The following is a 20,425-nucleotide window of genomic DNA, read 5'->3' on the forward strand; positions in this document are numbered from 1 at the left end:
CTCCTTCTTTGTAAAAAACCCCCACAATTGACCATATATGTAAAAGGTCTATTTCTGAACTCTTTGTACTGTCCCAGTGATTTATACATCTATCCTGATATAAATACTGTATTAGAGTTCTCCAGAGAAAAATAATCAACAAGATCTCTCTCTGTCTCTCTCTCTTGTCTCTCTGTCTCGGTCTCTGTCTCTCTGTCTCTCTCTATATATATAATTTCCATATATATATATGAAAAGAGAGATATATAGATACAGATTTATTATAGGAATTGGCTCACGCAGTTATGGGAGCCTACCATCTGCCATCTGTAAGCTGGAGAACCAGGAAATTTGGTGCTGTAATTCAGTCTTAGTCCAAAGGCCTGAGAACCAGGGGAGCCATTGGTATAAGTCCAAGTCCAAGTCCAAAGACCTGAGAACCAGAGCCAATGTCTGAGGGCTGGACAGGATGAAAGTCCTAGATCAAGCAAAGAGCAAATTTGCTCTCCCTCTGCCTTTTTGTTCTATTCAGGACCTCAAGGGATTAGATGATGCCAACCTACGTTAGTTAGGATTGACTCAGTCTACCAATTCATATGCCAATCTCTTCTGGAAACACTCTCACAGAAACACCCAGAAATAATATTTTACCAGCTTTCTGGGTATCCCTTAGCCCAGTCAAGTTGACATATAAAACTAACCACCACAAATACTGTATTATCTTGATTACTGTAGCTTTATTATATTGAGATTTATTTCATTGTTGGATATATCAATAGTTCATTCTTTTTAAAATTGAAACCAAGTGGTAGTGTGATTCCTTAAAATACGTTCTTTTCCAAAAAAGTTTTTTCTCTTCTAGCTCCTTTGTATTTTCACATAAATTTTAAAAACTTCTGCTTTTGGTATAGATGGACTAACAAGGACCTGAATTACCCTCATGCCTGAAATAACTAGAAAACTGAATAAAATATATGAAACAACAGTTTTCAGACATTGGACATCAGGCAGTGCAGGATAGTGATAACTGAGATGAGAAGCAAAGGAGGTGAGCTCCGTGATTGTCCATTTTTACTGCCTAGAGAATGTTTCCAGGCCACAGCACAAGGAGGAGGGGACCCAGCAGAGCCTAACAGTCTTCCTGAGTTGAGGAGAAAAAGTTGAGAATCTTAGGAGGACAAGTAGCTAGAGTTCCTAGGGAAGAGTACAAAGGGGGAGAGAAGTGGCAGGAGAGTTCTGGAGATCTTCTGATCTGTTGTTTCAGTCCTTCCTCTGCTGGGTACTGATAATCTCATGTATATGAGGAAAGTACCTGAGGCTGGGGATAGAATTCTATCCCTCAGAAGCAGAGAGAACAATCCCTGGTGCTCACACAAGGCCAGAAATACGTCATCTTCTCACTAGCCGGAGTGAAAGACCTTGCAATTCACAGGGCATTGGGCAGAGAATTCAGAAAGTTATTGGAACTAAATTAGACATTGGCTAATGATTGTTTTGATCTCACCTCACAAAGTTTAAAAGCAAGCGTTGAAAGAATCAAATTGTTTCCAGGTAACTAAATTGTATTCAAACACAGGAATATCTAGCAACAAGGTAATATTCACAATGTATAGCATCAAATAAAAAAAGGAAGTACCAGATGTGCTAAGCTGAATAATGGCCCCCAAAGATATCTACAGCCTAATCCTGGGAACCTGTGAGTGTTACCTTATATGGCAGCAGGGCCTTTGCAGATGTGATTAAATTAAGGATTTAGAGACAGGGTGATTATTTTGGATTATCCAGGTGGGCTTTAAATGTAATCCCAAATTTCCTTAAAGGAGAGAAGGCAGAGGGAGATTTGATTACAGAGACAGAAGGCAATGCGATGGCTGAGGCAAGATGCTACACAGCTGGCTTTGAAGACGGCTGAGGAGCCATGAGCCAAGGAATGCAAGGAGTACAGCTCTAGATGCCAAAAAAGAAATGGAAACAGAGTCACCCTTTGAGCATCCAGAGTGAGTGCGGCCCTGCAGACCTGATTTTGGCCCAGTGAAGTGGATTTCAGACTTCTGACCTCCAGAACTATAGGAGAAAAAGTATGTGTTACCGTAAGCCACCAGGAAGTGGTAATTTGTTACAGCAGCCATAGGAAACCAACACAGATTTTGGTCCCAGGAATGGAGTACTGCTGTAACAGATACCTGGAAATGTGGAAGTTGCCTTGGAGTTTAATAGATAGAGGCTGGAGGAATTTAGATAAGCACGATAGAAAAAGCATAGATTACTTTGAACAAACTATTGGTAGAAATATGGATGTTAAAGTCTGCCATTGAGGGTTCAGATGGAAGTGATGAGCACGGTAGAGAAAGCCTATACTGTCTTAAAGAATACCCACATTTTCATAAACCAACTATTGGTAAAAACATTAAATATTAAAGGTTCTGTTGGTGAAGGCTTAGAAGGGAATGAGGAACATGCTTTTGGGAACTGGTGGAAAGAGGGTCTTTGTTTTATAGTGGCAGAAGTTTGGCTGAATTGTGTCCCACAGTTGTGTGGAAAACAATACGTGTAAGTAATGAACTTGGATATTAACTAAAATGATTTCCAAGCAAAGCATTGAAGGTGGAGCCTGGTTTCTTCTTGTTGATTATACTAAAATGAGAGAACAAAGAGATAAATTAAAGGAAGAATTGTTAAGCAGAAAGAAACCAAGACCTGATGATTTAGAAAATTCTTAGCCTAACCAGATTGCAAAAAAAAAAAAAAGCTAAAATTTGGAGATTCACTGCCAGAAAAGTATGCTCTAAAGAGAAAGCCAAGGGTGTGTCTGGACAGCTTTTGCTGGTGCTTTGGAAGAATCGAATGATCAGTACATTCATTCATGAAGAGTGAATTTGAAGAGATTAAGCATATGACTCATGGATCTCCTCGGCCATCTCAGCAGAAGTCAGACAAAGAGATGTAATTATCTCGGAAATATCTGTGGAGGAGCCTTTTGTTTAATGGCCTACATTCTCATGACATACATAGGAGACTGCCAAGGCTTTGAGAAGGTTGTACCTGCAGAAAAACTGACAGCTTAGACGGACAAGAGACAGGATGAAATGAAAGAAGGCTGTTGGTCCCTGAGAACTCTACAGGCAAGAAACATGATAAAACTATGCATCCACAAATATGTCCTACCCTTCAAGAAAAAAGAAGGATAACTTTAAGGGTAAGGCCTTGGGTCCAGAGGTCAGAGCCATGAGCTACAGAGGATTATTCCCAAGCTTTTAAACCTAATGAAGTTTGACCAGTTGGACTTTGAAATTGCTTGGGACCAGTGACTCTTTTTCTCCTTCCATTTTCTCCCTTTTACAATGAGCATGTCTATAACTGTTATCCTATGCGTTTCCCACGTCATATTGTGTGGGCATATATCTTCGTCCATTAGGGTTGCTAGAGTAAAATTCCATAGATTGGGTGGCTTATAAACAACAGAAATTTATCACTCACAGTCCTGGAGGCTGGGAATTTCAAGATCAAGATGCGAGCAGATTTCATGTCAGGTGAGAGCCTGCTTGCTGGTTAATACACAGCAATTTCTGGCTGTGTTCCCACATGGTAGAAGGGAAGAAAGGAACTTTCTTGGGCCTCTTTTATAAGGTTATTAATCTCACTCACGAGGGCTCTACCCTCATGACCTAACTACCTCCCCAAAGCCCCATCTCCTAATACCTTCATCTTGGGGGTTAGGGTTAACATACGAATTTTGGAGGACACAAACATTCACACCATAGCAGCATATAAGTAGTCTTCTAGTTTCACAGGTTCACAGATGGAGGGGAATTTTGCCCTAGAGTGGATTATATCCAGAATCCTACCCATATTTGACTTAGATGATGAGATTTGGGGCTTTCGAGCTGATGGTATATAGATAAGATTTTGCACCTGCAATGGGTTGAGACTTTGGGAGATGTTGGGATGTAATGGAGCAACATTTCCCCTGACTGAAGTAGTTAATTTTCCTTTGCCTAAGAATCTGAAATGGCCTCCAATGAGTTGGTTAGCTTGCAGCTGAATGCTAATCTCCTTTACGACTACCCCTACTACCACTCATTGCTGCTAGACCTATAGCCAGACTCAGAACTCTTCACATCTCAGAGGGTGAGATACAGTGACTCACGAGGAGCTACCATAAGCCCCCAAATAATTGCAATATACACCAGAGAAATATTTATGGAAATGGATCCTAAGGGTGCTAGATTACGATGCCCAGAAATCCTCAAATTCTGATTATTTTCCTTCCGTTATGTACAGTCTCCCTGCTAAATGACACCAAGTTTATTTGGAAGTCGAGAAGGAAGATTTACCGTATACATTTTTGGAAGGTTAGCAAAGTCCTTCCTCAAGAGAACACCAGCCTTTCCTTCATTCAGGGGACTTTGAACCTGGGAATTGATTGAGGATACACAATTCTCTGTTGTAGTGGTTTTAGTCAGACTTTTTAGACATTAAATCTAGAGCTCTTTCACCTACATAAATCAAGAAAGACTTCAGTTCACTGTCTATCTACTTCAATCCTAAGGGCACTGTGATTAATTAGCCAACACGAAGGTTCTAAGCAGGTCTAAATATCCTTATGACTACTCTGGCTCTGCTTTCATTACAGGAACCATAGCTGCCTTGTCTTTGAGGATTAAGTGGTGTCACTTGCTCCCTGCTATCCTAGCATCCCATCTTCCTCACTGAATTCATAGAGTCCAGTTAGATGACAGCTTTTCTCATACTGGCTTGCAAAGAATAATCACCACAGAGCCCTTCAAGGATACCAGGGCTCACCTGATCAATGAACTTCTCTCTTTTTCTCTAAGTTGCAAGACTTGGACGTTGTATTAATTTTTCCAAAAAACTATATGCTTTTGGTTTTATTGATATGTACTTAGTCTTTGTTTTGTATTTAATTAATTTATATTTTTGTGTTTATTAATACATTTCTTGAATTTCTCTGGACTTAATTCATCATTTTTTCTTGATTCTAAGAGTTAATATGTTAGCTTTTATTGTTTTCAATCTTTCGTAGCTTTAATACATTATTTTAAGCTGTAACTCTTGTTTATTTCTTGCGTTGGATACCATATACCATATTAAACTGGATCACATAAGCTTTGGTAAGTAATTTTCTTTGTAATTAATTTGTGTGTAGTTTATAACTTTGGGGTTTTTTTTAAAATTTACTTACTTATTTTTGGCTGCGTTGGGTCTTCGTTGGCTGTTCATGGGCTTTTTCTAGTTGCGGTGAGTGGGGGCTACTCTTCGTTGCAGTGCGCGGGTTTCTTGTTATGGTGGCTTCTCTTGTTGTGGAGCACGGGCTCTAGGTGAGTGGGCTTCAGTAGTTGTGGGGCACCGGCTCAGTTGCTCCGCAGCATCTGGGATCCTCCCGGACCGGGGCTCGAACCCATGTCCCCTGCATTGGCAGGCAGATTCTTAACCACTGTGCCACGAGGGAAGTCTCGTATAACTGTGGTTTTGATATCCTCTTTAAACCAAGAGTTACTTAAAGGAGTGCTTCTAAATCTTTAAGTGTACATATTTAAAATAAAAGTTATTCTTTTCTTGTTAACGCCAGCTTTTATCATGGTTGTTAGAGAATATATTTAGTTTTTTTTCTTGAATTTATTAAGGTTTTATTTATGGCCTAACTGTTCTGTGTGTTTGAAAAGCAAATACATCCTCTGTTTTTTGGGGGAAGAAGAAGACCTGATTCTGTTCTCCTCTCCCTACATCTACCGTCTTATCCCTCCTGCCTCTTGCTCCCAACAATAATTTCAAAATTCTGCTCTGGATCTCTATTTTAACATTCCAAAATTAAAATAGATCAGTCTTCATCATTGTATTTCCCTACTTTCTTTTCCCATCTTCTAATAAACTTTTATTTCAAGACATCTCTTTCTTTAACCCTAATTTCTAGGTATTATTGGCATTTTAGTTCTAAACTATTGTTTACTTTTCCTTGAATTATGCCTTTTCACTTTTTATAATCCTTATTCAACATATATTTTATACTTCAAAAATTGCATTATCATCATTAAATTTTAATACATTTCTTTTACAGTTTTTAAAAACTAGGATTTTTTTTTGCTCACCATTTTTTCTTGTACACTCAATCTTTTACTAACTTGAGATTATTTGCCCTGAATTAACTTTCTCTTTGCTTCTCTGTTGCGTAAGAAGTATATAAAGGAGTATATTTTGAGATCATATAAAATTTATTCTCTTGCCCTTCCGTGGGGATGATGTCTAGGCTGGTAAAGAATTCTTGATCTTCTTTTCTCTGGAAAGCCTAGAAATATTTTTCCGTATATTCCAGAGTTGCAGGTGAGAAATCCATTGTGATGTTCTTCCCTAAATTAATCTGTGTGTGTATGTGTATTAATGTCTGGAATTATGAGATTTTCTTTTTATCTTTGCGATTCATAGTTTTATCAGTTTTTGTCAAAATGCATATCATTTGAAAATTAATTTTGCTTGGCACATTTAATCTGAAAGGCAGAATCTTCTGTTCTCTTTTCAGACTTCTCTTGTGTACGTTCTCTTTTTACCTCTTGGAACGTGCATTGTTTTGGATCTGTCTTGCATGTCTTTTTACTCAAGACTTCCAACCTTTATATTTTGGGGCTTTGTTGTGATATAGTTCCTCTATTTGACCTTTCATACTTTTAACTTTGTTTCCAGAAGTATCCACTTTATTTTGGTGTTCCTCGAATGAATTTTATAATTCAAGTACTATGATTTAAAAAAATCTTCCTTCAAATAAAAATTTTTGGTTTTCTGATTCTTCAGTTACAAATCTTTTTGCATGCCACTGACTTATGTAATATATTTTTCTTAAATTGTATTTTCTCTATATATTAGTCTGCCTCATGGGGGATATTATCTGTCTTAGTTTTTTGTTGTTTGTTTGGTTGGGTTTTTTGGCTGTGTTCTTCCTCCTTTAAGCTGCTGAGCCCCTTAAATAATCTGAGATCCTTCTTTGGTTTCCCATAACAGTAAATGTGTAAGTCAGCCTTTTGTGATGGAGGGCAGGAGATGAGAGTTAAGAAAGAAACTTTTCTAGTGAGGCAGCAGTGAGTGGGAACTTACCGTATTGTCAGCATTCTTCAGCTTAAATGTGTGTGTATAGGTGGTGCTGGTGGCCTTTCTTCAGCCACGAAGAAGGGGGCAGTTCAGCCCAGTGCTCCAATTCCTCCTACGAATGGCTTGCAATGGTAGAACTAGAGGGTTTCCTTGATGTAGGTTCAAACCACTGGACTTAAAATCAATAAACGATTTCAGTTTCCACTAGAGTGATAGGCCTTCTCCTCGGATGCCTGGTCTTTGATCCTTGCAGCTTTGTAAATGATGCTCTACAGAAGCTGCCCTAACCAAGCCAAACAAACTGTCTCTGTAGAACACTAAATGCTAAGCAAGCCACACTTTCTTCATTTCTCTCTCCAGTCCCAAGGCCCTGTCCACATTAACCATTTATGTCACTAATCAGTTGGGAGAGAGAGGTTCTGTGCTCAGGCTCTGATTTTCCCAGTATGAGTAACTATTTTTTCTTTGCTTCTTTCCTTATGTTTTCTCTGTTTCCTCCATTGAGAACTCTTATTAGACAGATACTTGGTCTCCTGGAGCTATATCATATTTTATTGCTCTAAATTTTGAAAATGTCCTCAGTTTCATCTTCTAGGCTACTGATTAAAGTCTTCAGCTTTGTATCTTTTATTATTCAGAACTTCTATTAAGTTTTTCTTATTTTGGAAATTATATGTTTATTTTCTAAAAACTCTTTTTTGTTCTTAATTGCTCTTTTTTTTTTATAGACACCAGAGCTTGTTTTATAAAAATCCTGTCCTTTTAAATAACTCTGAGGGACTTCCCTGGTGGTCCAGTGGTTAAGAACCCACCTTCCATTGCAGGGGACACAGGTTTCAGCCCTGGTTAGGGAACTAAGATCCCACATGCCACAGGGCGACTAAGCCCGCGTGCCACAACTACTGAGCCTACACGCTCTGGAGCCGGCGAGCCACAACTAGCAAGAAGCCTGCTCGCTGCAACAAAGATCCCACATGCTGCAACTAAGACCCAACACAGCCAAAAATAAATAAATATTTTAAAATAAATAACTCAGGATATAAATTTCATCTTTTCAAGAAATTTTTTGTGCTTCTTGCATGGTGCTTTTTACTCTGGGATCAGTTATTTTGCTTGTTCACCTTTACATTTCCGTTTCAAGCTGTGGGTCTTTTCTCAGAGACCCAGAACTAAAGAATTCTATCGATAAATGAGCATAGGTAGGATTCCTTCCGATTACATGGGCACTGGGCAGGCAGGCTAGCTGGGGTCCTCTGTAACTGCTCAAGTTAGAAGGGCATTACTCTGGGTGTAGTGCTTTATGCCATGAATAACACTAATTAATGTGACTATTCATCAGTGTTATTTTATTTTTAACTGATATAGGTCGCCACCAATGGAATCCCCACATTTATATTGAAAATGAAAAAAACTGAGGTTACTCTTGGTGGTGTATGTAAAGTGGCATCATATAAACAACTTTCCAGTTCAATTCAAAGCTTTCAGTCTTTTAATATATTCAGACTATAAGAGGATTTATAAATATAGTTAGTGAATTAAGTATATTTATACATACAGTGAATGAAACAATTACCCTCTTTCCTTTCAAATAAATTTTAGAAAATCAGAGTAGAAAACTTCTTTTGGTATTTTTTCTATGAGGGGGGAACACATTTTCTATATGGTATTTTTTCTATGCTAGATCATATAGGTACGTATATGCATAAACTTTGTTTTGTCCTTGCATATCTATGAAATTAACTGCATTTTTACAGCAGTTCTTTCCCTTTACTTAGTTGAGTGGGCTTTCTTCCTTGTAACAAGTCTCTCTGACTACAACATCATATGTAACTTGACAGTTGCGTATCTTTGCATTATATTAAAAGCCTTGGCTTTACTTCATTGTAAGTTAAATTTTCTATACCAATGCCATGTTTGATGCATCATTGGTTCAGATTCATGCCTATATGTTTTGGTGGGAAGAAACGTAACGGTGGATGCTAAAGAAGGATGCTAAGTTTCATAAGAAAGAGCCAACTCAAGGAGATACCAACATTTCTCCCATCTTGGAGGCACTTTCAAATTCTGCACACTTTTTGGTTCTAAACAAGATGTGAAGGGACGCAGGGTCATGGCTCTTCACTGTCTTGCTTTTTTCCACCTTCTTTTTGTCTTGTGCCCACAGGGGAAATATTTCTCAACTCTGTAACCTCCTAAAAATGACAGCAGGTTCAGGACTGCCTGTCTGCCAGGGCACAACCCTGAGAACCCATGGCCAGTTTCTCCCAGTCTTTTTGAAATCCGCAATCATTTTAAGATTGAATCATTCCAGGGGCACTGAGGCCAGACTCGTTGCAGTTCAGCTGTTACTTATGTGCTTATAGGATAAGAGATAAAAGCAACAAAATTAAATGCTAATGGATTAGTATGAGCAAACATATCAGAACCACAGTGACAGTAAAAGTTGCAGCTCTGATTATATCATCACTGGAAAACTTTAAAAAATAAAGACACTAAAAGCTACTTAGTTTTCCATGGATCAAGTTATGAGATCATTAACTTTGCTTCCTGCTTCTCATTCACTATGAGAGAAATAGAGATGAGCATGGGAGTGAATGTGAACCAATGAAACACAAGGAAATGTCTGCTGGGGAAAGAAAGTATATTCCTTGCTTCTTTAGATAGTTCTGGATCAAATATCTATAGATTAAACTAAAAAGCATGTAGCTTGGAGAATTGTGGGTAGTTATTTTGTACCTAAAAGCAGGATCGAAGTGGGAGGTGAAGTTGATACAATGGAAGACAGCATTCATCAGGACAGGCTAGGTTATGCTGCAGTAACAAGCAACCCCCTAATCTTCATTGCTTAACAAAATAAAGTTTATTTCTCACACTAGGTGTCCAGTGAGTGTTGGCAGGGCCTTTGTTCCAAAGAGTCATTCAGAGACTTGGGCTTACAGAGGCTCCACCATCTAATGATGCTGCCATCATAGGTTTCAGACTTCACTGAGGCAGGGAAGGGAGCATTGCTATAATTGCTTTGGCCTGAAAATGACAGAGCCCACTGTCTAAAACAGTGCTGTCCAATAGAAACATAATATGAGCCACATGTATAATTATTTTGACTAAGTTTATTGTTATTACCAAATTTGAAAGTAATGTTTGTTTGCTAAGATTTCTTTGCTTGCTGTCTGTTTTGTTTTAAATTAGCATATAATACACATACAGCAAATTTACCCTTTCAAAGTGTATAGTTCTGTAAGTTTGGACAAACACATACAGTCATGTACTTACCATTGCAAGCAAGTTTTAGAACATTTTCATCTCTCCCCAGAATTAGTCTATGCCCTTTGTAGTCAAACTCTCCTTCTACCCTCAGCTCCTGGCAACCATTGCTCTGTTTTCTGACAGTATGGTTTTGCTTCTCCAGGATGTCACGTAAATGCAATCAGAGTATATGAGCTTTTTGAGTCTGGATTCTTTCACTTAGCATAATGCAGTTGAGATTCCTCTATGCTGTGGTCTGTATCCGTAGTTTGTCCCTTTTTGTCGTTGAATAGTATTCTGTTGTATGGATGTACCTCTGTTTGTTTCTCCATTTCTCAGTTGAGGGACATTTGGATTGTTTCCAATTTTTGGTGGCTAATAAAGCCAATAAAAATATTCACGTACAGGTTTTCGTGTGAACGCAGGTTTTCATTTCCCTTGGGTAAATACTTAGAGGAGTAGGATGGCTAGGTCATATGGTAACTTCATGTTTAACTTTATAAGAAACTTCCAAACTGTTTTCCAAAGTGTCTGCATAACTTTGCATTTAACACCAGAAATACGTGTGAGAGTACCAGTTCTTCTACATCCTTGCCAGTGCTTGATATTACATGTTTTTTTTTTTTTTTTTCAACCATCCTTGTAGATTAGATCTCATTCTCATATCTCATCTTACAGATTAGCGGACATATGTAAACCTGACTTTCTAGAAGCTACATTTTAAAAAGTAAAAAGAAACAGGAAAAGTTAGTTTTAATAATATATTTTATTTAAAAGAATATATTCAAGCTATTATCATTTTAACATATAGTTAATATAAAAAATGAGATATTTTACATTCTTTTTTGTGTGTACTAAGACTTTGACATCTGATATATACTTTATACTTTCAGCACATCTCAATTTGGACTAGCCACCTTTCAAGAGATCAATAACCACATGTGGATGGTGGCTGCTGTATTGGACAGTGCAGGTCTAGACCTAGTTCATGGCCCCGCCTAACTGTGAGTGGGCTGGGAAAATGTGATATTCCATGTATCCAGGAAATGATGGTGAACACTAGTAATGTCTATCACAAAGGCAGAGCAGAGAAAAAGAAATAATTCAGGTCCTTTATGACATCATTAAAGTAGTAAATTGGACCCAATCTGAAGGTTTTCTAAGGACAGTCTTAGTTTCTAGTTATGACAGACAGTAAATGCCATACACGTAGTTTAAGCCAGTTTAAATTAGCTAATTCTGTTATTTGAAAATTTCTCCAATATAATTTTGCATCGTGCACTTAAACATGTGTTCCATATAAAAGAATGAGAAAACACAGTTTAGCTAAAAAGAGAAATTAAAACTCACTTGAATTCTCAGAGATAATATTTTGGTGTATATTCTTTGAGATACGTGTGTATGAATATGTGTGTATAAATGCATAAATGTACATGTGTACAAGCAAAACCATTGGAACATTATATTATTTTCTTATGAGCTACATTTTTCACCCAATAATATTTTAAAAACATCTTTCCATGTCAATAAATATACATTTAGGATATTTTTAATCTCTGTATAATATTGAAGTTTATGGAGGAATCATAATTCACTCAACACATTCTGTATTATAGGTTGTTCCAAGTATTTCACTGTTTAAATTGAGGCAGGGGCAGAAGTGGTGTATTTTAGAATACCTCCTTATCTGAAGCAAAAAGCAAAGCGTCTTTGGAAATCCTGTTTCCTTTTTATCTCACCTCTTCTTTTTATACCTGGCCTCCTCTCAGGGACTTACTCTTTTGCTCAGTCCATTCTTTCAACAAACGTTTAATGAGCACCTACTATGTGCTTCAGCTACAAAGGTGACAATCTCTGTCCCTGAGACCGCCACAGCCCAGGAGAGACTTGCACAACCCCTGGGTCTTATGAATACTTAAAGATCAGCGCTAGGTTGTCAGACGTTTCCTTTTGCTTGGGCTAATTGTAATAGTTACAGGATCTGCCGGTTACAATTTATCGAGTTATTCTGAAAAGTGAATCGTTCCAACTCGTGCTAGTGCGGAGCAGAACGTCCGCTGGATTGTGGTGATGGGACTGGAAATAAATTGGGCCCCTGCTGTTTCACAGCTCGGAGTTCAATGCTTGGACAAACTCCCCTTTGACAGGCTAGCCCATCTGAGGTCAACTGAGAGACCCAGGACGTCTCTTCTCTGGGCCACTCATAATCCAGGCAGCATCTTTCTGATGCAACTATTCTCATAAAATAATTAACCCTAGACCAGCTATTTTTATTTGGTCCTATAAAAATATAGCTGCCGGCACTCAGTCCTGAGCAGGAATCAAGACCTCCACTCTTCAAGGGCATGCCCCAGTGTGCCCTGCCCTGCCATTTACTTCCCAGTCTTTGGCATTTGGGGGCGCAGCTGGAGCCACCGCTCAGAGGCTGCGTAGTGTTCCACTGACAGCCTCTCTCAGGGAGAGGGAAAGGTGCATTCGCGGTGGGAGGCCTCGCCTAGGACACACACACCGATATCCTCCCAGGCTGCTGGTAAACCCACGATGCGACGACCTGATGGTCTCAGAGCAAGGAAGATGGATCAGATCTGCCTCACTCTCTTAGTGCAGCCGGAGTGGCGGGGTGTGTGTGTGGGGAGTAGCGCTGGGGTCCTTGAATGTGGGCATACCCCCTCCCAAGTGAGGGCTGTGGATCCGGTTCGCGGGTCCCTAGGCTGTGCAGGAGCCAGGACCACGCCATCTTCCCCTCCAGCCCTCCCTGGTGTGACCACTTTTGATGCCGCCCCAGACAAAGGCAATCTGAACTCCAGCAGAAAGAATAAGGGGATCAGGTTGCTCTCTCGGCCTCCCCTCACTCCCCCCTCCTCGCTTCTCCCCTTTCCACGTGACTCTCTGGAATCTTTTGCAAAAGCTCCGAGTCTCTGGGTCCATTTTCACCCGGAGCAAAGGAGAGAGGAAGGGTGGGGGAGGGGGGGGGGAGGCGGAGGAAGGCGGAGCGTGTGTCCTTTAAACGCGGGGTTCCAGAGGGGGGCCTTATTTTGTGCGTTTCCGGGCTCTCCGGTCGAGTGGCTTTAGTTCGGAAGTCCTTTCCAGGCTCTCTAGCATTTTCCTCGCTGCATTTAAAACCATGGCTCCTCCTCCGCTCCCGTAATCATACCTCGACCCAGCAGACCGGCTCGGGGTGCACGGGGCGGAGGTGGCCGCTGGCGCCGAGCGAGCCGCGCCCCGCAGCGCTCCTCGCCCGGGCCAGCGGCGGGGGCGGGAAAGTAGCGGCGGGGTCCCCGGCGCTGCCGCCCCCGGCTTTCCTCAGAAGCTTTCGCGGAGTCTGCGGCAGGGAGCGCAGCCCGCGGCGGCGGCGTGCGGCTGCGGCGCCGGCGAGTCCCACGAGCCGCCCGCAGCGCAGCACGAAGTTTCCCGCGAGCCGCCCCGGGTGGCTGAGGTCCGCCGAGCCGGGTGGCCCAGGCCAGAAGGAGGAGTGGGTGGGTCTTTTGGGGCTCCTGGCGACCCCCTCGGCCGACGCTGCGAGTGTCAAGCGAACTTTAGAAAGCTGCTGCCGAAGAACCTGCGCCGGGATCTCCACGGTTGGGGACCCGAGAGCGGGCGGGTCCGGCCTGCGGGAAATGCGGGGAGATCCAGTCGGCTGGTGACGGGCAACTTTCCGGCGAGCCTTAGCCGCGGGCCACTGCGCCCTGCCTCCTCTTTTATTCTCCTGAGCTCAGCCGACGTTGGCGCCCTGCTCTGCTGGAGAGCTACGCGCGCTCTCCGCCCGGCAGTGAGTGAATTGAATCCCTCCCCCTCCCCCCCGCCACGAGAGTGTCGCTCTCGCCCGTCCATCGCCTCATTTCCCCGGAGGTGACCGCCCGCTGCCCGCCGCCCGTCGCACCCCGCTCTCGGGGCGCCCAGCCTGGGGCGCCGAAGGCTGCGTTTTGGCTGAGAACTGGTTCTTGGATGCTGAAGGCTGGGCTTGCCCAGCTTGGGTGCAGAGGCGGCAATGAGTGTCTTCAAAGTGTGGCTCGGGGTGGCCCTGGCATTGGCGGAATTTGCAGTATTGCCTCATCATTCTGAAGGTGAGAGAGCGGTGCCGTGTGTGTGTGTGTGTGTGTGTGTGTGTGTGTGTGTGTGTGAGTGAGATCGTAATTTTTAAAAAGCTCAGCGGGTGTATGGCATTGTGGGTCAGATGGAAGTTTTTTGGGGGTGGGTGGGTGGCCGTGGAACTAGAGGGGGCTTTTTGTGAGAAGATTCCAACTCCTGATTGTTTTGTATGCAGATCACAAGCCCCACTCCCTTCTCCCTCTCTGCCCTGAGTGCATTTGGGTGGGTGGGTGGGTGGCCGACCGAGGTACCATCTCTGAAATTGGATTCTCTTTCTTCCCACTTCCCCGGTGCCCCCGAATGGAAAGCATCTACGTGGAGCGTAGGTGAGGAGTGAACAATTGCAATTACCTGTGTAAAAATACTTATGCTCCTATGAAAAATAAAATCCGGCACCTTAAAACCCCCTTCTCGCCCTCCCTCCTTCCCCCAATGAGTCTACCCGTAAAGTCCAATTAAGATTTTATAAGGTGGTTAGAGCTTGTTCTGGAAGTAGACAATTCAATCGCACTGCAAGAAACCTCCCCAGTACAGAGAGGCACGAGCCTGCCTCTTCCCCAGAAAAGAAGTGGTTAATAAGAGTTTAGCTCCGTTCTCTGACTTCGCCCCCTGCCTCCCAGTTTTCCTCCGAGGCTCCAACCTACGTGTAAAACCCTGGAGCTGGGGATAAGAAAAAAGGAGATTGTGGGAGTTGTCGCCATGATAGCAAGAGCAATGTGAGCTCAGGCAAATAAATTAATCGATAAGGAAATCAAGAGTTTGGGGGTCCTAGGATGGCGGGCCCGGGGACGCGAGGCGGCGTGAGCTCCCACCTGCCTAGAGTCGCGAGGAAAGTCGCCTAGCGGGTGCTTAGGGAGGGGGAAGGGAGGCGGCGGGCTGAGGAAGGCGGCTTAATCTACCGCGCAGGGCTCTCGGCTTCCCCTCCCGGCTCCGTTCATTATTCATCCAGCTGCGGGAAGAAGAGTTTACCTGCCCCGCGGCAAATCAGAGCCGCAGCCGCGGCTGTCGCGGGCGCTGGCCGGGGCGCCTTCTCCGCTCGGGTGCGGACCCGGGCGTGGGACTGGGGGCAGCGGCAGCCCCCGAAGAGGACACAGCCCTGCTCGGATCCACCTGCAGCCACCTGAGCAACGGCCTTTTCCTAGCTAGCTTCCCGGGAGAAAGTGACGGTGGCTTTGGAAACGCACGGCAGTGGGGACTTTCCCGTGGGTGGAGCGACCGCCAGCCCGCACCCTCCCGGGAATTATGTCAAGTGTGTATCATCCCCGGGAAGTGCAGGTCTGGGGCCTGTGCAGCCTTTTTCAACCAGGGCATAACCTGTAGAACCGTGTCTTTTGTATGTGTGCGTGTGTATGCAAACTTAAAAGACAATAAAACGTATGGGGCTTAATTGTAGTAAAGCACATGGGAGAGTCAACCTAGGCCACCCAGATGTGAACTTGAGACAGAAAAATTACGTTTGCACTTGGTGGTGGCAGTTTCCTATTTAGGATCATGTTCCAGCAACGCGGAAAACGTGCTGTCGGTCCCCGATAGCTCACCAGGGGGCAGTTGGAATGATGTAAGAGATTTGCTTTTCAGAATCAAATCTCTTGAAATTACAAAAGCCATTATTACTAAGGGCCTGCAGGGTTCGCTCTTTGGAAGAGTGGTTGACAAAAAGGGCAAAGTTTAAAAACGTCCAAAGTCTTCTGATGGGGGAGGAGTGTAGGACGCGAGGGGCGCTATTCCTCCAAAGATTCTTTGGAAACTTTGCTTCTTATTCATCCCACCTTCAGAACATTCTAGAATCATCCCACAACTTGGATTCTTAGATATCTGAGAGTTTCCATCCAAGTCATAATGATGCTTATCTAATAATGAATGAATGAATGAATGAATATGGACATTTACTGAACACTGTACTATTTGCCTCGCACTATGCTAAACACTTTACATACTTTATCTCATTAAATTAATTAAATGATAACAGTCCTACGGCCAAAAACTCAGCTGTCATCTGATGAGTCCTTCGATTTGGTTCCGTCAGGGTTTTCTTTTTCTCTTAAAAATACGAGCATTAAGGTCAAGAATGGAGAGCTTAAGGATATTAGAGATTTCCTCAAGTTTTTATTATTAGCCTTGGAAGTGATTTTTAAAAGTGGAAAAGAAGCATTCACACGTGTGGGTCTCTTGATGCAACCTACTCTGTGATACTGTTGCTGTCCGGGCCATGGCAGAATTTGTTATTTTCTTCTCAATGCTCAGAGAGCATGTCATATATGTTTCTGGTGCACCAGTTAATAATTCTATAATTTTAGTTGGTAAAGATACAATCTTCCTCACCTAACTGTGTGCTCGCAGAGGGCTTAGGATGGCCCCTGGTTATTATCCTTCCAACTCAGCTCCTGGTACACAATAGGTGCTAAAAAATTTTGGTCAGGTGAATGAGTGTTGCCAAATCACGTTTCAAATTAAGCTGAGACTGTTGCTGTGTGACCTTGAATGAACCACCTAACTTCTTTGGGCTGTGGTCTGTTATTCACCAAATGCAGAAGTTGGCTAGGTGATAGCTCTAAAATACTTCTGCTAATCATCCAGCATAGAAAAAAAAAAAAAAAACGATCAGTATTTGATGCCTTCTTTTTGGTCAGTTGCATCTTTCTAGTTCTGAATTTTATTTTAATTATTAAAAGAAAAATGAAGGTTTACAAGCAGGTTATTGGCAGTGTTATTTTACATTTTCTTATATCGCCAAGCTGACAAACTACTGTGATTTGCGAACTTAATAAAATCAACAAGTCACAGAGAAACTTCTAGCAAATGTGGCTGCTTTGTGAATCAGATGTGTTTCTGGAGAAGTACATCTTGAGTTGTGTCGACCCGTGGAAATCCTGTGAAGTTACACTAGATAGAACATGTTGGCTGTGGATAAAGAGTCTTGAATTGGTTAAGAGAACTGAGTTCCAGTCTATGTCCATCACTCCCCATGTGACTTTAGCCAAGCTTACAATCTGCCAGTCTTTTTCCTTTAAATGCCATTAGCAGAATATACTGAAAAGGATCATTTGATAGACAGAGTGTTTTATTTATGGGTGGATCAGCATATTTGGTTCCACTCTTGGTAGAAGTGTTCCTTCTGTGTAGGATTCAGTGCTTAAAACTCAATGTTAAGGAAGGAAAGACATTGGATGGGAAAAAATAGCCTAGCTCTTCATTCTTTCATTCCACAAATCTTTATTGATAGCTTATATATCAGGTTATTAGGTTATGTCTGGTAGGGACATACAGACATCAAAAAAAAAATGCCTTCCCTCAGGGAGTTTGCATACCTGGAAATCATTAATATAGGTAAGGTAGCAGTAGGGACATGTAAACGTTGGTCCTTGGTGGGTTTCCCAATATCGAATAATTGCAACTCTGCATCTTTTGGCTTTTGCAACTACCAGCTAGTGGAAATAAAGGGTGTTGTATTGTCATAGGCTCTTATTTCCATCATATTGCATTTCTGTTCTCCTCTGGGGATTGGATCCTAGGTGTTACCCTCTGCAGATAAATCCTTTAGTGAGAGCATGGTCATCTGTATTCGCTGTTGTGGACTTGAGTGGTAATATTACTCAGTTTTACTCAGACATGAGTAGTCATAAAATACTGTCCACCACTTGCCTCAGGAGAGGAGAGGGGACTACCAACATGGCATAGTTAGAGTCGTGTGCCAAATCTTACACTAGTTCAGAAACAGTTGGCCCATTTTTGTTTTAACTACTCTATTAATTGATCTGACTCCTGGTTGGCAATAATCAGGACAGGAGCTGTCCTGTCAGTCCAGAAAAGGATTCTATTTTAACTATTCCACAGTGTACAAGCCATATGCTGAATTATAGCACAAAATAAAGCCTGAACATTTAACTACCAACTTGTGGCTGCTTGTTCCTAATGAGTCGTATTTTTGTGATACCATGCTGTCCAAACTTCTTCATATGTTATGGTCATGTGCCACTATTTCTTTGAACAAATGGGTCTGACATTTTGTGACTTCGATTTAACCTCTCAAATTTCCTCATGTTATCAGGTAGGGTTTCCATAGTGAATAGTTTCAGGATGTGAGTACTGGTGCAAATTATATCTCACATTTCCTCTGAAAACTTCAGATTTTATACACGTGTCTCATAATAGAGTACATTCTAATGTGCCAAAGGGCCTAAAAATGAATATGAAATGACATTTATTTAAATGAATATGGAGTGACATTTTGCCTATGTGACCTGCAAGAAAGGCGCCAACCACAGGAGGAAGGTCTCAAGATCTCAGCTTCCTTCATGGCACTATGTGATCCCTTCACCCTGCACAACTTTATGCACTTTCTCACAGGTGTCAGAACTTAAATTACCTGCCTTCTCAGCTGTATTCCATGCCCTGAAACTGGCAAAGTCTCTTATTTTTCCTGTTTTCCCTTGAAGAAGGCCTGTTTCTCCTTCTAGATCTTCATCATCAGTTAGAATTCCCCTTAAGCTGGAGTTTCAAGTTCAAATAAAGCCCAAATCGAAACTTCAGGTAGAGTTGCAATCATTCCAGTGCTCCTTAAGAAAAAAAGTGACGAGCGGAGAGAGTAACTTTGTTTTCCAAAGTATATGAGTTGATCGATTAGTGAAAAGGCAGAACCAGGAGCTGCACCTAGCACCCAATGCCAACAAACCTCCCAACTTAGTCTGCTGGTGGGTGTGAAGCTGGTGCCAGTGTGGGAGAAATATGCTTGCTTTGGAGGATTGCATCTGGCATTGGGTGGTGATGAATGTTTGATGGGACTGGGCATCACAGTAGAATGCTTTCTTTTTTTCTACAGGGAAGCAATGAGGGTTTGGAAGCTGTGTTAATGGAGACGCATTTCTGCAGCTGCCTTTCGGGTAGAGATGTTGTGTTTTAGGAAAGCCCTCAGAGGCCAAGGCTTATTTCTTTTAGAATTGTACATCCTAGAGCAATCCAAATTGAGTTGTTTCCCTTTTCTAATGATAGAATTTATCAGCAGTTGCACATAGTTTTGACTTGAGTTTCTAACAGATGTCTGGCTTAATCAGGTGTGTTTGTGATGCCACACTCAATGCTGCTTTATGTTTTCATGTTACTGTGATTTTATAACATCTGTCTACATTTCCAGAAATGGGTTTTGATATGAGTACTTGGATACATCTTAAGATACCTGATTCCTTTTGGAGCTTTGAAAGTTTACTGGCCTTTGGAGGGTAGTGCTGTGGAGGAGGGTAATAAAATTACTTGAGGATGGTTTTATCTAAAGGGTAAATTTTGTTTGTTTATTCTAAAGTTTAAATTTTGTTAAATTGTACCTGAGTGATCTTTATGTTTAACTTTTAAATGTGAGAAGTAATTAAATAAGTCCATTTACATAATTTAGGAATTGCATTGTGTTGATATATATTTGTGTACTTATATACGATTTTTTTTTATTATTTATTTTTTTGCGGTACGCGGGCCTCTCATTGTTGTGGCCTCTCCCGTTGCGGAGCACAGGCTCCGGACGCGCAGGCTCAGCGGCCATGGCTCACGGGCCCAGCCGCTCCGCGGCGTGTGGGATCTTCCCGGACCCGAGCACGAACCCGTGTCCCCTGCATCAGCAGGCGGACTCTCAACCGCTGCGCCACCAGGGGAGCCCACGATTATTTTATATATATCCATATCCACATGTCATATGATTATTTTATATATATCTATATCCATATATGTGTTTATATATATCTATATCTATATATATCTCCTTTCTTATGATATACCATAGACGGAAATACTGTCTTTGGAACAGAATTTCTTAAAACTAAGTCAGGAAGAATTTTCCCCCAACATTTTATCTCAAGTTATTCTTATTTGAATTTCAAGGGCACAAAAAGTCATTTCAATAAATTTGCCCATCGAGATCTTTGATTCAAACCCCAAGTGTAAATAACCGTCTCCTTTTCTTTGAATACTGTTCTTAATTCCATTATTAGTAGATAAGGTAGACCAGTCCTTTCCTGAGAAGTTAATA

General features: G+C 41.8%; 1 protein-coding gene across 1 annotated transcript in view; it reads left to right on the forward strand.

Moving 5' to 3' along the window:
• Positions 1-14,296: 14,296 nt before the first annotated feature.
• FRAS1 (Fraser extracellular matrix complex subunit 1) overlaps positions 14,297-20,425 on the forward strand; it is a 460,552-nt gene continuing 454,423 nt past the window's right edge. The window contains exon 1 of the mRNA XM_079919788.1: positions 14,297-14,387. Within this exon, the coding sequence (XP_079775914.1) occupies positions 14,312-14,387 (76 nt within the window). The 5' untranslated portion in view covers positions 14,297-14,311. The remainder of the gene's footprint in view (positions 14,388-20,425) is intronic.

Source organism: Stenella coeruleoalba (genome assembly GCF_951394435.1).
Source record: "Stenella coeruleoalba genome assembly, chromosome: 4".
NCBI classification, from domain to species: Eukaryota; Metazoa; Chordata; class Mammalia; order Artiodactyla; family Delphinidae; genus Stenella; species Stenella coeruleoalba.